At 46.7% G+C, this 18,558-nt stretch overlaps 1 protein-coding gene and 1 pseudogene across 2 annotated transcripts in view; one reads left to right on the top strand and one right to left on the bottom strand.

Annotated features, from left to right (window-relative positions):
• PRPS2 (phosphoribosyl pyrophosphate synthetase 2) overlaps window positions 1-3,510 on the top strand; it is a 37,456-nt gene extending 33,946 nt beyond the window's left edge. For both annotated transcript variants that reach the window (XM_045788764.2, XM_045788762.2), the window contains one exon: window positions 1,024-3,510. In XM_045788764.2, the coding sequence (XP_045644720.1) occupies window positions 1,024-1,116 (93 nt within the window). In that variant the 3' untranslated portion in view covers window positions 1,117-3,510. The remainder of the gene's footprint in view (window positions 1-1,023) is intronic.
• Window positions 3,511-5,480: 1,970 nt separating this feature from the next.
• Window positions 5,481-11,104, bottom strand: LOC123786495 (protein arginine N-methyltransferase 1 pseudogene; annotated as a pseudogene).
• Window positions 11,105-18,558: the final 7,454 nt, after the last annotated feature.

Genomic DNA, 18,558 nt, shown 5'->3' with positions numbered 1-18,558 from the left:
CGGCGATGGCTCCACAGCACGAGAATGCAGTTAATGCCACTGAATTGTGTGCTTTAAATGGCAATTTTTACATTATATATATATTTTACCACAATTTTTAAAAATGGAAAAAAACACCACAGGCAGTGCTAAGGCTCTTCAGGCTTTGTCCCTTCCTGCCCTTTCCTGACTTGGGAGGCCGCTAGAGATTTGGCGGTAATCCCATTATACCAACCGTCCTGAACTGTGGAAGGGAGCGGAGTCCCCGTGTGGGCTGTGTGTCGCGGGGAACCTGGGCAAGTCATTTCATCGCGAAGCGCCTCTGTTCTCGCCATTAGAGCACGGAGGCGGAGCGGGTGACCTGCTTCACGATCTTGAATCCATCCAGCAGCAGCGAGGTTCATTTGGCACGAGGGGGAAACATTTGAAAATGGTCAGAATCGCTTTGCCTTAGGTTCTCCTACCTGCCTGGCGGTAGTTGAGAGCCCGCAAACGGCGGCCCCCAGGCCCAGTCTGGCCCACCGTCTGGTTTTGTGCATAAAGTTTTGTTGGATCACAGCCACACTCATTCATTGACGTATTGTCTGTGGCTGTCCTCACGCTGCAATGGCTGAGTTGAGTCTGGCCCACAAAGCTGAAAATACTTCCTACTGGGCCCTTCACCGAAAAGCTAGTTTGCCGACCCCTGAGTGAGGGGATCGCAGCCGTGCTTAAGTGACGCAGTCACTGCATTTTTGGAAACCAAGGCAGAAGAAAACCTTGCATGTCACGATTGAGTAAAATTAAACAAGAGACACCCCAAGAAAAGGATCTCTCTGGTTAACAAGGATCCTGAAAAGCCTTTGAGTATCTGCACTCAAAGTCTCGCTTCCCCGAACGCACGCGTGTTTGTAATGTGAAGATCGAAACGGGTGTGGGAGGTTTTGGTGATTGCATGTGGCTGCGTGCTGGTGAAATTGTTTCTGGGCTCTCTGGCTTCTAAGGTTTTCATTAAATATGACTGAGGTGTGCCACTGTCCTCTCCCCTTTTCTGTTGGCCTTCAGGTTATTGATATCTCGATGATCTTGGCAGAGGCGATCCGAAGAACGCACAACGGCGAATCTGTGTCCTACCTGTTCAGCCACGTGCCACTCTAGACCCCGGCGGGGGTGTGGAGCCAGCCTGCCCTGGCTGCTCACTCGTGCGCGCTCGCCTGACTTCTTAGGTTTAGGACTCAGCAATTCTAGAATAATGCAAAAGCATCCGATCTTTGTATCCTCCATGATGCATTATTTCCCCCTTCTCAAGCTCGAGAGCATTTATTTCCAGTTTTGGGGGGAGGGTGGTGGTTATTTGATCTTTTTAAGTGAACTGTCGTTAATGAGACCTGTTTCGTCATCCTGACTTGTTCGGACAGGTGACCCTTTTCTTTGTTTCGCCAGTACTTTGAGGCCACAACTTGCAAGTATGTAATTCTGCGGAAGTTCATAGTTGATATGTTTCGAGGTTGCCAAAGGTGACTTCAGATTAAAGCCTTCTGTGTAAATGAGGATAATGCCTATGGACATTTGGGTAAAACCCTGTATACAGAATTAGCCTTTTACTTCCGAGTGAACCTTAGAAAATTTATAATACCCTGAATTTGGTTTTATTTTTTTCTTTTATTAGGAACCAGGATTCAGATAAACCATTGTGGTTATTGTGCTTGATTTGACCAAATTTTATGCAGCCTCAGATGGCCACTGACACATTTACTTTCTGATAAACATTAGACATATCAGAGGCAATCAGTATTTTTTATTGCCACTTCTGAAAAACATGTTACAGCTATATCACTTACCTGAAATGTCATGTTCTAAAATTCCAAAATTATGTTCAGCAATAGATCTGATAGGGGAAGTGTCAGGATAGACCCTGCAGGCTCGCTGGGGCCACTCACGCAGTGCCCTGGCCATCCCGGGCTCCTCATGTCCCGCCATCTTGTTTTATGGCCTCTCGTTAGCTCTAGCTTTTACTTCGCCCTTTTTCCAATAATTTCATGTTGTGGGTTTCCACCAAAGCGAAGACTCCCCTGAGTCCCCTCAGATTTACTAGTCTGTTCATTGTTTTTGACATAATAAAAAGGTGAATTTTTGTGAGTACCACCAAATGCATATTTAAACATTACCTCCTTTGTTTTAATATTCTTTTGCCTTTTGTAATCAGAAGTAGCAAATCTACTAGACTACTGATGATTTTAACTAAAACCATCCCATGAAAAACGCGGGTAAGCAAGGCCTACAGAGAAAGTACAGATAAGTAAGCGTTCATTGTTTCATGAGGATAATGTTCAAATGGTGGCCCAAGAGCGATCGTGGAGGCAAAGCTTGCTTTATCCACACATGGCCCTTGACAGCACCCTCCTCGGGAGGGTCCCTCCCCGCCTGCGGCGGAAGGCGAGCATTGAGTCCCTGTGAGTTTTGCTATATGCGTGTTGGTGCACAACTGAATTCTTTAGCCCCGAAAGAAGAGAATTTGCCTGCATAGACAGAGCCTGGGAATAGTAACAGTCCCTTCCTTCTGCTGAATCTTAAAACTTGAAGAGAGGAAATCGTCTGATCTAAATTTTGCAGGACAGACTTGAACAGCAATCTTTAAGGTTTCAAACTTTACCACAGCAGAAGTTGAAGTTAAAAAGTATCGTTGGGTCATTGCAGAGACCAGTGTTTTCCTGGTCCTTAAAATGGTTTTTGGGAAAGACAGTGGTCTTCTGGCCTGCTGCAGTCAGCTAGGCAGTATGGATTGACTGTCTAGGAAGTGTCCACTTGATAATGTAAAGGCCCACTGAAACGTGTGTAATTTTCGGTTTTGATAAATGAGGGCTCTCTGTTTCTTGGGATTTCTGTGCACAGACCAACGCAAATGTAGTGGCAGACACGCACAGGGAGATGGCCTCGGCATACGAGCGTAGACACGGTGACATGACTGAAAAAAGTTGATTTAAACATAATCCTTTCCTCTTAAGATTGAGTCTAAGGTAGAGAGCTAGTTTCAAAATAATCTCGGATAAAAATCTGCATTGTCATTATTGAATTAACAACTGATTGTTTCTCTCTTTTAGCCTCACTTTTTGTTTTCAAGTAGTTCTGTTGTATTAACTGAGTCGACTAGACTTGGCCATACACAGTGGCAGTGTAGACCTCAACTGTGTGACGGTTTCAGTTTGAGGAAGATGATGAAGGCGGCCTCAGGAGCGGCCCGATCGCTTGTGTACAGACGTGAGGTGCAACCACAGATGTACGGGTCCGGTCCAGCTCTGCCGCGTGGGGCTCGACTCGCGTGTGCGCAGCCGGAAAGGGGAGCCACAGAGATGCACACACACCGAGGCTGCTCGTCCTCCAGCTGAAAGTGTGTTAATCAACTTGCAGATGCTCCTGTTAGAACTTGCCTTCGTCCCCAAGTCCACTAGATTCGGGAACGTATTGTTCGCGGTGCTTGTATTGGTTTAGCGTATAGGATTGTAAGATCAGCCAACACTGTACTAAAACATTTCAATAAAATCCTGCTACTTCTTTCTGTTATAGTTCGTGTCCTCCTTGCGGAGGGCTGTGGTTAGAGGGAGTGGTGTGTGTTGATGGGGTTCCTGAACGTGTTTGCTACTTCGTGATTCTAGCCTGGCGTATAAAAGTACAGAGAAGCCAGAAGTTAACTGAAGTCAGCTCTTCTCCATTGTGAAGGTATTTCTTTCGGGACTGACCAGCAGCCTCCTTGTCCCAAAGTGTAACAGCTGTGCCACGGAAGATATCCATGTTAATAATTCTAGATGTTGCCTGTAAAATTGGAGACAGCACAGTGCACTTACATGCTAAAGTAGTCATGTCCAAAGTTCAGGGATTGGAGCAGACCAAACTCAAACGTAGGTCCCATCGAGGCCTTTCATCTGCTTTGATTTCAGAAGCACCAAGAAGACTTTCCTGCTCCCATAAGGCAACTACCTGTTTAGTGATGCTTTAGGTTACTCTTGTGGGACAAAGTAAATTTATAATTCTGTTCTCCCGCTAAAGCTCAGCTTTAAAGTGTGGATAGTGCTGAGAGGGGCAGCATTTTGTCTCAAAAGTTTCAGTAAAATACAAGGAACTGAAATACAGTCTGCCAGAGACGATCACAGTTTAAGACACAACATGATGGAATGTGCTAGAAGGGAGAAAGAAAATGGAGAGTTGGAGTCCAAAAACTTCAGCTTTGCAGTTACACGTAATAACGCTGTCACAGCTCTTTGAAACGCAGTGTTTCATCTCGGCAGATCCTAGCTAATCTACCGGCAGCCGTACAGGGCGGGCAGGTTAAATGACAAAGGGAAAGAGGAAATATTAAGGGGTCCAGAGGATCGAATCGGGCTGGAGAGATCAGAAAGGGCTTTGTGAAGGGACTGCCGTTATAGATGATTATTCGTGACAGAATTTTCCAGAACCAGATGGCTGTATTCCAGCAGCGACTGAAGCAGGGCAGCATAAGGCATTTGATATGTGACAGGTTTGAGTGAGGATGGCCAATGAAGATGGAAGCTGAGGGCTGAAGCATGTCACCGTATCGTTCATGTATATTGCGTGGAGAAGTCAACAGAATCCCTCCTTTTTACTACAAATCTTCACCTTACTGACGGATTTCCTTGTAGCGCAGTACACACCCCTCCGCCTCCTCCCTGCCCTTGCTTTCCAGAGCTGCGCTCGGAATTGCTTTCCTTTGCTGTGGTCTCTGAACTCTGTTTTCTCCTCTGAAGGCCAAGCGCGTGATGCTCAGAAGCAGATTTCACCACTTAGCACAATTCAAACAAGCACAAAAGCTCTTTGGGAGAGTTGCCTCACCTCTCGTGCCTCAGTTTGCATAGATGAGAAATGGGATAATAGTATCTCGATCGGGAGGTGATGAGGATTGAATGAGATCTCCGTACAGTGCTTGGAGCCGATTGTACATTAATTCCACCTTTTAGAGCAGGCATCGTAAATCTTCCCTCGGAAAGAATGTAACTAGATGTGAAGCAAGATTTTCATGGCATTTTCTAGATGTTAAGCCGCTTGCCTGTGTGGTCTAGTCACAAGCACGACCGCCTCACCCAAGGCCACGTTGCCCTGGCATGTGACCGTCTCTGTCCCTGGCAGTGTTTGGTGGCAACAAATGATGGCGTGTTGAAAATACTTCAGTGGCTGTAGAGGTGACGGGGATTCTAGAATGGCCTACAGTAACAGAGACGTGATCAATTGAGGCCATTCACAACAACCCGATTCGATTCTCCTTCCCAGCCAGCATAAAGCCAACAAAAAGTGGTGCCCAACAGAAACAGTAAAGGCAGATTATACTTTTTCTTCTTTTTCCTAGCTGAGGATTCATTGGTGTCAATGCAACCAAAAGAGAATGTCAGTTACAGAAAACACAGTCATGTGCTCTCCCCAGCCCAGGTCCCTAAGACCCCTTCGGAAGGAGAGGAAGAGGGAGCCCCCGGGCCTACGCAGGGCTGCCCAGGGTGGGAGAAGCCGGTGCCCCGTCAGTGCGTCCGGTAGCCAGTGGAGCGGGACAGCTCACACAGCTGGCCTGTGAAGGCCGGGTCGTGATGATTCTCGGCAGCGGGCCCCATGCCAATGGTGCCAAAGATCTCTTCGCCCGTCTTTGCTGCCAGGGGGTCCTCCGCGCAGAGCACGGTCTGCTTCCCGTGCGTGTCCAGGGGGCCCCGGAGCTGGTGGAAAAGCCCATCCTTCGCAGCAGGTGAACTTGATGTTGAAGGAGGCCACCAGCGCAGGCACGTCGCCATTCCGCATCTTGCGGGCAGGAGGGGAGGTGAAGGCCAGTCTTCCACCTTGACCGTGCAGGCGTCCACCTCCTTTATGAGGCAGGCGTTGGTGAGCAGCTGCGTGGGGTCCAGCACCTCCCCCAGGGGCTCCTTGACGGCCACGTCTTTGATGCAAGACACGTCAGAAGCATATATGTTCTCCCGGCAGTGATCTTGTCTTTGCACCGCCGGTCTTCACGGCTGTCACGTACCGAGCGGCTCGGTCTGGGACGATGAGGCCGTCAGGTGCCAGGCGCTTGCCAAGGGCACTGAGCACGGTGTTGAGCGTTGGCCCGAAGGAGAGGCAGCAGCCCGTGCCCTTGCTGGTGCTCATGGCTACCTTCTCGGCCGGACGCTCTGCCTCCTTCCCCCTCCCCTTGACGACAGTCACCACGTGCTCTAACTTGTTGGCTTTGGTGATCTTTGCCGCAAAATCAGAGATACTGGAACACTCGATCCCAGTGACCTTGCGGGCTCCAGCCTTGGCCGCCAACCTACAGAGGATCCCTGTGCCTGAGCCCATGTCCGGCACCACCTTGTCCTTGAAGAGGGGCGGGTTGTGAAACATGGAGGTTTTTTTTTTCTTGAATGCCGAAGGGAGCCTAGGAATAAAGTAGTCATCTTTGGATGTCATGTCCTCGGCCTTGGGCCTCTCGCTGCTTTCTGTCCGGCCACGGGAGACCTCCACGATGCGGTTCGTGGCCTCGGCTGCCACCGTCCTCACCCGCACCCACTCCTTGCCATCCCCCCTTCCCGGTTCACACTGTTCTAATGGCAGAGTCCCAAGGTCAAAAGAAAAACCAGCAGAAGCCCTTTTACATTTTATTTTATTTTTTCATTTATACTTTAAAAGAGCGATAAAAAGAGACTGGGAAAGTGAAAGATGGCATGCAGTGGACGGTGTCCTGAATCGGGAGTGTGGCAATCCAGTCTGGTTCCTGATATGCCACTAGCAGGCTATGTGACCTTGGGAAAATGTCTACACCACTCTGAGTCTGAGGAGATGATTGCTGAAGTCTCCTTTAGTAGGGGTTTTGATAGTTTTAATAGGCTATGCTATCCATTCTAAATTGAGTGGGAATAGCTACTAACTAAAGCTTGTGGTTCCAAAGAGGCAAAGGTGGTTGTTACTTCCCTATCAGGTGAACCACCTGTTTTGGCTGACTGGGAACTTTCTCAATTTTCGCCCTGGAAGCCTTGCATCCCAGGAGGCCCCTCAGTCCTGAGCAAACCAGCATGCTTGGTCACCCTCATTCTATCTTCTGAGGTAGATGGTTCTGGACCCCCAGTGCTTGCCTCAGCTAAGGAATCCCATGAGCGTGGCTCTGATTTTGTGCCAGGTGCAACAAAAAGCAGGCTATATGACAAGCCCAACTACGTGCCAGTGACCTGTGACATCATAGTTCTTACTAAATGCCTTGTCAATTAACAGGAGACACGGAAGGGCTGTAGTCACAAAGGAGGAAAAAGGGAGGCACTTTTAGAAAATGCATTTGAGACCCGGCGTGACTGCCAGTCCTTGGCACAGCTGCCCTCAACGCCGAAGGTGGTCTTTAGAGACCCCGGGGCACAGTCCAAGGAAAGGGCAGAGTGTCCCGAACGTCCACTGATGAACACTGCCCTTCCGAGCATTGAGGGGGGTCATGGATCTGTGAGCACTTGGCCATCCATGTCTGAGGATGTATAATCCTCTGAGTTTCCCTAGACAAGGGAGCGTCAAATCCAGTATCTTCTCACACTGAAGCCAAGACTATGAATCACAGAAAAAAATTAAGGACAAAAGCTGAATTTGTGTCACTCTTTAAAACCATCAGGGTGACTCCTTGGAGGCACTTTTTTTTTTTAATTTTATTTATTTATTTGACAGAGATAGAGACAGCCAGCGAGAGAGGGAACACAAGCAGGGGGAGTGGGAGAGGAAGAAGCAGGCTCACAGCAGAGGAGCCTGATGTGGGGCTCGATCCCAGAACACCGGGATCACGCCCTGAGCCGAAGGCAGACGCTTAACCACTGTGCCACCCAGGCGCCCCTGGAGGCACATTTTGATAGATATTTGCTCTAGAATGAACTCAGGAAGTGCCACTGACATGTACTTACTTGAGGGACCAAGGAACGAACCCTACATCTCTTTAAGCCCCAGAATATCCTCTGTTTAGGACCAGAGCTACTGAGCAGTCTCCTAGTATTGAAGAGGGGACAGACCTCTGTCCTCGGCAATGGTGCGTTCATTTCCCCACTGACTGCGTTCAGAGCCTTCAAAGGGCAACACGGTGAAGACAAAATTCACAGACAACGTCCTAAGAATTAAAGAGCGTGCGGAGAAAAACCAGATGGGACAAGAAGACTGGTTTTTGATGAGTCACTAATTCCTTCCCAGTTTGCATCGGTGCAGTCATGAACACGGTTCCGACTCTGGTCATTTGACGCTGTTTGGTTGTACGCTCACAAGGTAGGCAGTGTAATCGATCTGAGGCATGCCGCTGGCTTCCATGTATTTTGATTGGATGCGATCATTTATTTGGGGCCAGGGCCCGCCATAGCGGTGGGTGGTCAGAAAGAGCTGATCACAGCACTTTCTCCCCCACCCCGTTTTCGGCTGTATCTTGCTTTAGCTTTGTGTATGTTTGATAGTGTTCAAAAAAAAAAAAATCTGAAATCAGAATCATTTCTATCTTGAGCCTACCAAGGCACTCACACTCAGCATTAAATGTAAATAGAACAAAAGTGCACCTGTTTAAAAAGTGCGAGCACATCTCTTCTGGTTAAAAACCTGCTTTAAGATGCTTTATTGTTTTAATAGCCATTTCTGCTGCGCTTCTGCTGTTAAGCATTTTTTCCTACATTTACTAGCTGCTTCTGTTTATCATGTATTTTCCTCAGAGCCAATTTTATCCCCAAGAAATGTCTCAGGGTCCCTGATGGAGGCATTTCAGAATGCGGGCAGGGAAGGCCAGAGGTGAAGAAAAGCCGGGGGGGGGGGCAGTTGCTGAGGGAAGGGGAGGGAAGCTGGATGAGCTAATGAGGATCGGGCTTTTCCTGGGCTCAGATGCCTCCCCCCAGGGACAGATCCCCTCTGCTCCCTCCTTTTTGTCCCTCTGGCCATTTTCTTTTGCTCCCCCAGGAGAATTTATGTCAGGGTTTGTCAGCCTCAGCACTACTGGTATTTTGACCTGGACCACCCCTTGCCGTGGGTTCTGCCCTGTGAACCATAGCAGGCTTAGCAGCCTTCCTGGCCTCTACCTAAGAGATGTAGGTAAGCAAGGCCTCCCCCAACCCCCCACCACACACACACATTTGTAACAACCAAAAACATGTCTCCAGACATTGCCACATATTCCCGGGGTGGGGGGGCGGCGGGGCCAAACTCGCCCCTGGTTGAGAACCACTGGTAGATTCCAACCGGGACCTTCTTGATCCTCTTTGCTGACATGCATTCAGGTCAGAATTCTAGAATAGATCATCCTGGCTTCTGGGCCAATTTCAAGTAAAAAAGCCTTCTGGAACAAAGTGAATAAGGCAATGGCCATCACCAATCACTTAAAAAAATGGAGCAGCGTTGTTTTGGTAGGACTTGAAATTAATACCAATATAATCACATTATCCTTGGGATGCAGGGCTACACACGCTGACCCCTACGCCTGGCAGGAGTTGGGTGAGATTTGAGTAAGTCACTAAGTTAACTTGTTTTCTCAGTTTCCTCTAGGAATGGTTCCAGCCTTAGAATGGGTCATGAGGTGTGGGCTTTTTCGGTTTTGTTTGAATCAAGAAACTGATGTAAACAGAGCAACCTTCAAAGACGTGACTGAATTCTAGTCCGACTTCAAGTGACCTCTGGAGAGCAGAGCTTTCGGTGCACTGCACAGGTGGCGGGTTTCCCAGCCCTTTGGTGATTTTTTCCCCCTGCTGTGAGAGGCCAGCGCGAAGACTAATGCTGATGCCGAAGGCCGTCGAACTCCTGTGCACTGAAATGGCCAAAGTCTTCGGTGCTCAAACCACAGAGTCCATCGTCTCTCTTATCAAATGTCATGGAATTGATCAGAATTTGGAATGAGATGGAACATTCCAGACCGAATGAGTCCCCTCTCGTTTTACAGGTAAGAAAAGTAAGACTCAAAGGGATGAAGTGACTGGCTCAGTAAGGCCACACACTGCCTTAGAAGAAGCAGGACCTCTTGCCGCTTCAACCGGGAGATGTTTGCTGGAACCCAGGTAACCTCTGATGACTAACCACTGTATCACGAAGGTGCTGTACCAACTTCCATCAACCTGAATGCTTGCTTCTGTAGATTCGCTTCTTCACCTTCTGTCTTCCGAAGTCTTAATTACACTCCCCGCCATTGCCTGGTCCTTTCTCAGAGTCATACCAACATGGGGAGATTCAAAATAACAGCCCTGGGTCATGGATGGTTTTCCAATAATGGTAATTTTGTAGGACGGTGGTTCTCAAAGCGTGGTTCTGGACGGGCAGCATCTGCACCACCGGGGCATTTAGGGAAAAGGCAAATTCTCAGGCCCCACCCAGCCATATTGTATCAGAAACTCTGGGTATAGGGGTGTGGCATGCATGGCGGGCAGCCATGGGGTTCAGTACCCCAAAGTTTGAGAACTACTCTGCAAGCCAAGTTTTCTAGGGTAGTAGTTGGCAAACTCGGTTGCATTAAAGTCAACGGAACCACCTAAGGACCTTCAAAACATACTGGTTAAAATGCAGTTGATTAAAAAAAATGTGTAACTGTGTGTGGTGGTGGAGGTTAACTAGACTTGTGGTGATCATTTCTCAATATATACAGAATCATCACGTTGTACACCTAAAACTAATATAATGTTATATGTCAATTATATCTCAATTTGAAAAACAATGAAATTGGGGCACTTGGGTGGCTCAGTTGGTTAAGCATCTGCCTTCGGCTCAGGTCATGATCTCAGGGTCCTGGGATCGAGCCCCGCATCAGACTCCCTGCTCAGCGGGGAGCCCGCTTCTCCCTCTCCTGCTCCCCCTGCTTGCGCTCTCTCTGAAAAATAAATAAATAAAATCTTTTAAAAAAAACAAAACAACAAGTACAACAAAAAACAATGAAATTGTTGCCCGGGCCTTCCTGAGGTGGTGATCCCTGTGTGTCATGTGGGGAAAGATCCTTTCCTGCTTTAATAAACATGCTTCTGGCTCTAGTAAGTTACAGTGGCTTTCATTGTGCATAATTGTAAGTCTTGTATTCAACTCAGAAGTTAGGCTTGCTTTGTGGCCATTTGGAGAGAATAACAGTTTTCAATTTATCTGAAGATTCAAATGTACGTAGAATAGAAGTTTCTGAATTTGTGTTCCCTTACCCAGCCGCTATCATTGCAAGGTACTTGGTTGCTTGGGGTATTTGAGTTGTTTCTAATGCTTTGATTTTATGTCATTTATTTTTTTTACATTTTTAAGATTTTATTTATTTGAGAGAGCATGAGAGAGAGCATGGGTGAGGGAGAAGGGACAGAGGGAGGAGAGGGAGAAGCAGACTTCCCGCTGAGCAGGGAGCCTAAAGCAGGGCCCGATCCCAGGACCCTGAGACCATGACCTGAGAAGTCAGACTTTTAACCTACTGAGCCACCCAGGTGTCCCTCTAATGCTTTGATTTATGAAGAGAAAAAGACAATGCTGGTTTTCTAGCAACACAAACTATAAGATAATGCTCTTGTATTATTAATATTCCATTAGTGAAAATACAGTTATTACCAAAAAATATTAAAACAAGTAGTACTTAATCATTTATAATAAGCGGTTCAACACACACTGCTTAATATCTAAGTAATTTCCAATGGTTCTATTAATATGAGACTCTCCTTTAATAAGTAGAAGGGAAGCTAGAACCAAGAGAAAAATAATTGAAGTAGTTTTATTTAACACCATTGTTTTCAATATCATTGGTTAGGTAAAGAACAATTTAAAAAATCAGTGAAATCATGGTTATTTTTTCAAATCTAAATTCCGTAGGGCAGGCCAGAGGCTGGCAAGTCAGGCAGGATCTCTGTGTTACAGTCTTAGGGCGGAATCCCTTGTCCTGTGGGAAATCCGTTTTTGCTTTTAAGGCATCCAACTAATTTGATAAGGCCCACCCACGTTATCAAGGGCAATCTCCTTTGCTTAAAGGCAACCGATTATGTAAAGCTTGATCACATCCGCAAAATACCTTCACAGCAACATCTCAAGTATTGTGAATGATGGTGCTTCTAACTCAACGGAATCATCAACAGGATGAAGGAATGTGCGGGTGTGGAGTTAACGTTTTTTACAAGATAGCCCTGTCCCTCAAATCCCAAGCGAGCGTCTTTCCACCATACTTCGCTACTAACGAATCCACTCACGGGGCTATGGAAGCCAGATGACGGGACAGACCATCAGTAATGCCCACTTGGTGAAACCACTTTGGGTTTTCCAAGGCAACAGGCAAAACTGCTTGGAGACCATTACGTCCATAAATAGCCTTTTCTCTTTTGAACCACATCATCTACTCCATTATTTGCATCTGGGGCCTTTTTTCAAAGCATCTGACCCTTTGGAGTCATCTAGTGAACACTAATACTTACTCAGGACCAGCTGTCAATGTGAAGGAAGGGTTTTGTTATACGAATTTGCATATCCTGTCGAGGACTTGTCAGAACACTTTCATTTCAAGGTGAAATGAAACTTACAGGACTAAGTATTTCACTCTATAGGGGGGTGGGGAGAGAAACAAAAGACAAGGTTAATGATGATACTGGGGCTTCACAATGAATTCTGTAGGCTGTGTTCTGTTTTTGGCTCATGGTATCTGCAAATTTCTAACAAAGAGTATTATTTGAAAACGGTCATGGTTGTATCTAACTGAAGGGGTTAAAAGTTGAGACTCGTTTTAAAAAGACTTGATGGTTGCCATTAAAGTCCTCTCTCCCTTTTATCAAGCAGACCCTGACCGCCAGCATCTGCGAGAGGGAACAGCAGAAATCCGGCAAGCGGTGGGGTTAATCCCTAGCCCTCGTTCGCATGCTCGCCCAAATCAAGCAACGCGCATAGAGAAACACGGAAGACATCCTCCTTCCCCGTGCTGGGAACACAGCATTCAGTGGACCGGAGCAATTTGTGTAAGGGCCTTATTTATGTTCCCATCAGCTTTAGGAGAGTATAGATGATGCGAAGTTTCTGTGGAACTTCTTTGATGTCCACGTCGGCAGGACGGGGACTGCAACGTGGGGCTTCTGTCCCCAGCTGGGTACTTGTCAGCCACCGCGCTGGATGCCAGCTCAAGTCTGCACTTGCTTTCAATGTCAGACACTTAATCCCAGGAGTTCTGCAATGTTTAAGTCGCTAGATTAAAATACGACACTAAACCAGGGCTGCCACATAAAATCCAGGATACCCAATTAAATTTGAACTTCAGATAAACAAGAAATAATTGTTTAGTATAAGCCTGTGCCAATTTGCTAAATTTAGCAACCCTGCACGAAACCTTAACGACCCACCAAGGGCCATTCCTGATCCTCTTTATTTCCACCAAAAAGGAAAAAAGAAATGCAGTCAGACTTAGAAAACCAAGTACAAGGCATCCAGCCAATGAGAGGCCTGTTCTCACGGGAGAACTTGAAGCAGTCTATCTTCAACATCCAGTAATTTCTCTTGAGCTAACGAAGCCGCGGGGGACTGGGCTGACAATGTGTCATCACTCAGCCTATGGGGTAGTTGACAGGGAACTCTTCAGCAGAAGGTTGTTGGCTCATAGTTCAAGGTTAGTCGTTGCACGACTGCTTGTAATAGCAAAGATCTGAAATACGCCACATGTCCATAGATACAGAGATGGTTAGAGAACTTGCGCAATACCCAGAAACGGGATGCTCTCTAGCTGTGCGAAAAGAAGGAGGGTGCTCCCTCTACATCCTCAGGGACAGAAGGCGTACAAGAACTCCGAATGGAAAAAACAAGAGGGGAACAAAGTATTTGCTCACAAAGTGTACTGTGACCCAACCCAAGTTCGGCTGGCCTTCATCCCAAAAGGCCATCCCTCAAGAGCCCGTTTTGAGTGGCAAGCAATAGGAGCTTTATTCAGGAGGCCGGCAACCTGGGGAGAAGGCGGGCTCTTGTTCAAAGGCCAACTCCGAGGTTTCTGCCCAGCCCAGCGGTTTTGAAAGGGGTTCAGGGTAGTGCACTCGATGGTGCTGCTACAAACGTTATCTCGTTATCTCGGTGCTCAGGGTGGAGCGAGGGGCGTCGGCTCTCTGTCTCGCGCTGTGCAGGGGGGACTCTGTTCTTTCTGCGGAGGAGGGCAAGGTCTACGGATACACAAAGGGAGGTTAGTAAAATCCTTTGTGTGACCTAAAAAAAGAAAAACATTTTTGCTAAAAAAGTAGCTGGCTAATCAGAAAGCCGAGGCCGCTTCCAACACACGTGCTGGCTTCTGGCTTCTCGGGCCTGGGAAAGTTCTGGTCCTTCACTCCCCTCAAGGCCAGTGGTCTGCAGATAGAAAGAAACTTTGGAAAGGTAAGTAAGGATAAACCACAGACAATGGCTTCTTGTGGAGATGGGGGTGGGGGTGGGGGTGCGATGGGGTGGATGCTTAAGGAGAGGGGACCGTCTCTCCCTCCGGACCCACGTGCGCATGGGTTCCCGTAGGTATCGCGCAGAAGAGACCGTGCAGCAGGGCTGCAGACTGCTCTCCTCAGAAAGGCCCGCTTTGAAGGTTGGCCTTTGGAATCTGGGGACTGGGATTTCTAGTGGGTTCTCACCATTCCCAGAATCGATAAGAGTGGCTCACTGCAACTCAGTCGTTTTTGTGAACACTCTGATGTATGTCGAACACTGGCTGTCCTTCCGGGAGCCTGGAATTTTGGCACGTGCAAGGCAGAGGGTGCCTATGGGACCAGTCCCCCCACGAGAAACCCTGAGTGCCACATCTCTAATGAATTTCCCTGGTAGACAACATTTTACATGTGCCTTGTAAACAACTGCTTGCAGGGGTATTCAGTGCTTCCTGTGGGCCTCCCCTGGGACAAGGTTCTGGAAGCTTGTGCCAGGCTTCCTCCCATCGTTGCCCCATGCACCCTTTCTCTATACTGATTTTGGTTTGTGTCCTTTCACTATAAAGAATCATAGCTGTGGGTAAACTATATGCTGAGTCCCGTGAATCCTCCTCGTGAATCATTAAACGTGGGGGTGGTCTTGGGGACCCCAAGCACAATTTCTCCCCCATCTATAAATGTTCTATACCACGTAAATGTATACTACGTATTAAAATATAAAACAAATATAAGTCCTTTATATTTGCCTAAGAGCCCCATCAATCTATCTCCCTTCCTTCCTTCCTTTTGTTCTTTTTCTGTTTTCTATACATTAGTTCTTGCCTCGTGACTATGTAGTCTCTATTAAAATTAAAGAAAAAGTTAAAGGCCTTGCCTTATATTTGCCCAACTAAAAGCCCCATTCAGAATGTTTTCAGGGGGGCGCCTGGGTGGCTCAGTCGGCTGGGCATCCGACTCTTGATTTTGGCTGGGGTCGTGATCTTGGGGTCCTGAGATGGAGCCCCATGGTGGGCTCCATGCTTAGCAGGGGGTCTGTTTCTCCCTCTGCCCTTCCCCCTGATTGTGCTCTCTCTTTCTCAAATAAATAAAACCTTTAAAAAAAACCCCACAAAACCAAAACCAAAAAAACCCAAAATGTTTTCAGAGAAAGGAACGGGCGGGGGTGGGGGTGGGGGGAGAAAGAGAGAAGAAATCCGAAAGAAAAAACTATAACAAATTTTGCTGCCTTGATCTCTAAGGAGACAGAAAATTCTTGTAGCTTTTAAATGGCAGTGTTCGTTTTTGGGTTTTTTTTTATTTTTTTTTGTTTTATTTTGTTTTTTTTTTTTTTTTTTTTTTTTTTAAAGATTTTATTTATTTATGTGACAGAGAGACAGCCAGCGAGAGAGGGAACACAGCAGGGGGAGTGGGAGAGGAAGAAGCAGGCTCATAGCGGAAGAGCCTGATGTGGGACTCGATCCCGGATCGCCAGGATCACGCCCTGAGCCGAAGGCAGACGCTTTAACGACTGCGCTACCCAGGCGCCCCTGTTTTATTTTGTTTTTTTAAGATTTTATTTATTTATTTGACAGAGAGAGAGACAGTGAGAGAGGGAACACAAGCAGGGGGAGTGGGAGAGGAAGAAGCAGGCTCCCAGCAGAGGAGCCTGATGTGGGGCTCGATCCCATAACGCCGGGATCACGCCCTGAGCCAAAGGCAGACGCTTAACCGCTGTGCCACCCAGGCGCCCCTGATTTTTTTGTTTTTTAGTTTTTGTAAAAAAAACTTTTTTCCAACTTTTACACCTGACTGTTTCAAACGCTTAGGGCTTTGTTCTGGAAGAATTTGTCCCTCCTTGTATATATGAAACCGTCCAGCACATAACTGGAAATACAGGTCTGCCATTCAGAAGAACATTTTTGTCACAGAGCTTAAAGTCACCTTTGGGGGTGAGATCATACATTAAAAAAAAGGTTTTGTATAAAGAAAGAGCAAAAAGTTTACAGAGACGTAGCCAAACTCACTGTGCGAACACTTGAGTGGCTCCTGAATCAGAAAAAAAAATTGAAAAGCTATAAAGGGTGGTTTGGGGACACACTGGGGACGTGTGCCTATAGAATCAACATGAGATGGACTTATGGGATTATCGTTAACTCTGAGGTGTCATCCTTATTTTAGGAGAGACAGGCTTATGTACTTCGGGTAAAATGTCATGTTTTCGCAACGTTCAAATGATGAAGAAAACAAAGATATACAGATATCTCCACATACAAGGAGAGAAAACCAGCAGGGCCGCTCTTAACAGCTGTTGCACGCAGGTAACCCGCATACAGGCTGAGTCGTGTAATTCCTTCCACTCTCTGTAGAGCTGGAAGTTTTCCAGATCAAGCTGGACAGAAAAAGGAAGATTTTATTTAAACAACCAGGCTACTGATATAATTGAAGCTAAAGTAGAATGACTTAATATCCATTATTAGACAATCAATAACCACTCTACTACTGAATTCAGCACATTGATTTAAGGAGGACTTAGGATTTTTGAATTAAAAAAAATAGGCTTTCTTCACACTCGACTACTAGACAAGTGGCACTTGACTGAACTGGTTAATTTAAAAAGCTAGTGAAACTCATCAGATGACTGGTCACTTCAATTGATTAATCTGTGTAACCATCTTCCTCTCAAAATTAACCTAACTCATCGAATTGTTCTTGTGTTCACGGTCACTTTCACTTTCATCATCATAAAGCTTGGCTTCTTCAGCATCCGCTATGGACAGGATGCTGCGGACAGCGCGTTCCTAACTCCCGAGGTCTGTAGCACCACTGGGGAGCTAGGAGCTACGAATCAAAGATCAATACAAGAAAGCATAATCAATACGCCACAATCAGAGTATCACCATTTCTCAGGCTCTTACCGTAGAAACCTGGAGGTGTCTTTGCTGGTCACAAAGCCTCATCCCTCCCTGACAGATGGCAGAGTAGATTTATTCTTACGTAGTCAAATATCTCAGTGTTTCCTTTCGCACTCGGAGGTGGTTGCTGTTGGGTTTTTGTTTGTTGTTGTCTTCAGATGTGGAAGGACTTTCTCACTTTAAGATTGTAAAAATATCTCTCTAGGGTTTCTTCTAGTACTTTTCATGTTCAAGGTCTAACAGTTAAATTTTTGAACCGTCTGGAATTAATTTTGATGTAAGAAACGAGGTAGGACTACAGCTTAATTTTTTCTAAACTTTAAGCCAGCTGCCCAACATTATTTTAATAATTTCTTTTGTCACTGACGTGACTTTAAACTGATGTCACATATGTGCCTTTCCTAATTCTGATATCTCGTCTCTTTCATGGAGGTGCCGGGACCCTGCCACGGGCAATGCAGCGTTATAATGCGTTTATAGATCTGGAAGCGAAATCCTCCCTTCGGTACTTTTCTACTTAGAAATTACCTGGGTATTCTCACATGTGCTCTTAACCCAGTCAGCGCCAATGCCTCGTTTCTATAACAAATATTTACTCTATGAAAGGAGATGACACTGGGGACAAATTGGGTAAATTCGAATACAAAATCAACACGACAAGATATTATGGGGTTATTGTTCATTCTTTTAGGTGTCAGCCTTATTTTAGGAGAGAACCCCAATCTTTGTGATAGAGAAAAATGCCCAACTGATTTCGAAAATGCCTCCCTGTTTAGAATCAATCTGGCAAGTTACTCATGAAATCCCATTGGTATTTGGTTGGGGTTGCACAGCATTTATAAATCAATTAAAGCAAGATTTCCATTTTTTAGCATGTCGTGGACTCTAGCCCTAACGGCGACTTATTTCCCTTCATTTATTTACACCTCCTTCACAGACTCCAGGGTCCTGGCGGGCAGCAGGTAGCACCCTCAAAGAAAGAAGCCGACGAATTTAGCAAAGTGCCTTTTAAAGACAGTTTGGACAGAATTCACGGAAATCGGGACAGTAGGGCACCTCAGGGCAGGTCTAAGCAGGCCCAGGCCTCCGATGGCAAGGGGAAGGAGCAATCAGCGCAATTCGGGAAGAGTGGCCTCAAGGAGAGCGTCACGAGACGAGGGCGTCATTAGAGGGTTGCAGCCCAACCCACAGCCTTGCAAAGAGAGGGAGCCACGGGGAGAGATACCCTGAGCCCTTTCCACATTGGCTGAACCCAACCAGCAGCCTTTAGCACCAACCAGTTGACGAAGCTCATACCTCTCAGCCCCCCGGGACACGGAGCAGGATGGAAAGGCGTGCAGAGTGGCCCCGGGGACAGGTGGAAAACCCGCAGC

Source organism: Ursus americanus, chromosome X (assembly GCF_024610735.1).
Source record: "Ursus americanus isolate L20-20 chromosome X, mUrsAme1.1.p, whole genome shotgun sequence".
Classification (NCBI taxonomy): Eukaryota; Metazoa; Chordata; class Mammalia; order Carnivora; family Ursidae; genus Ursus; species Ursus americanus.
The sequence above is the reverse complement of the archived record's forward strand: the minus strand, read 5'-3'. Positions and strand labels throughout refer to the sequence as shown.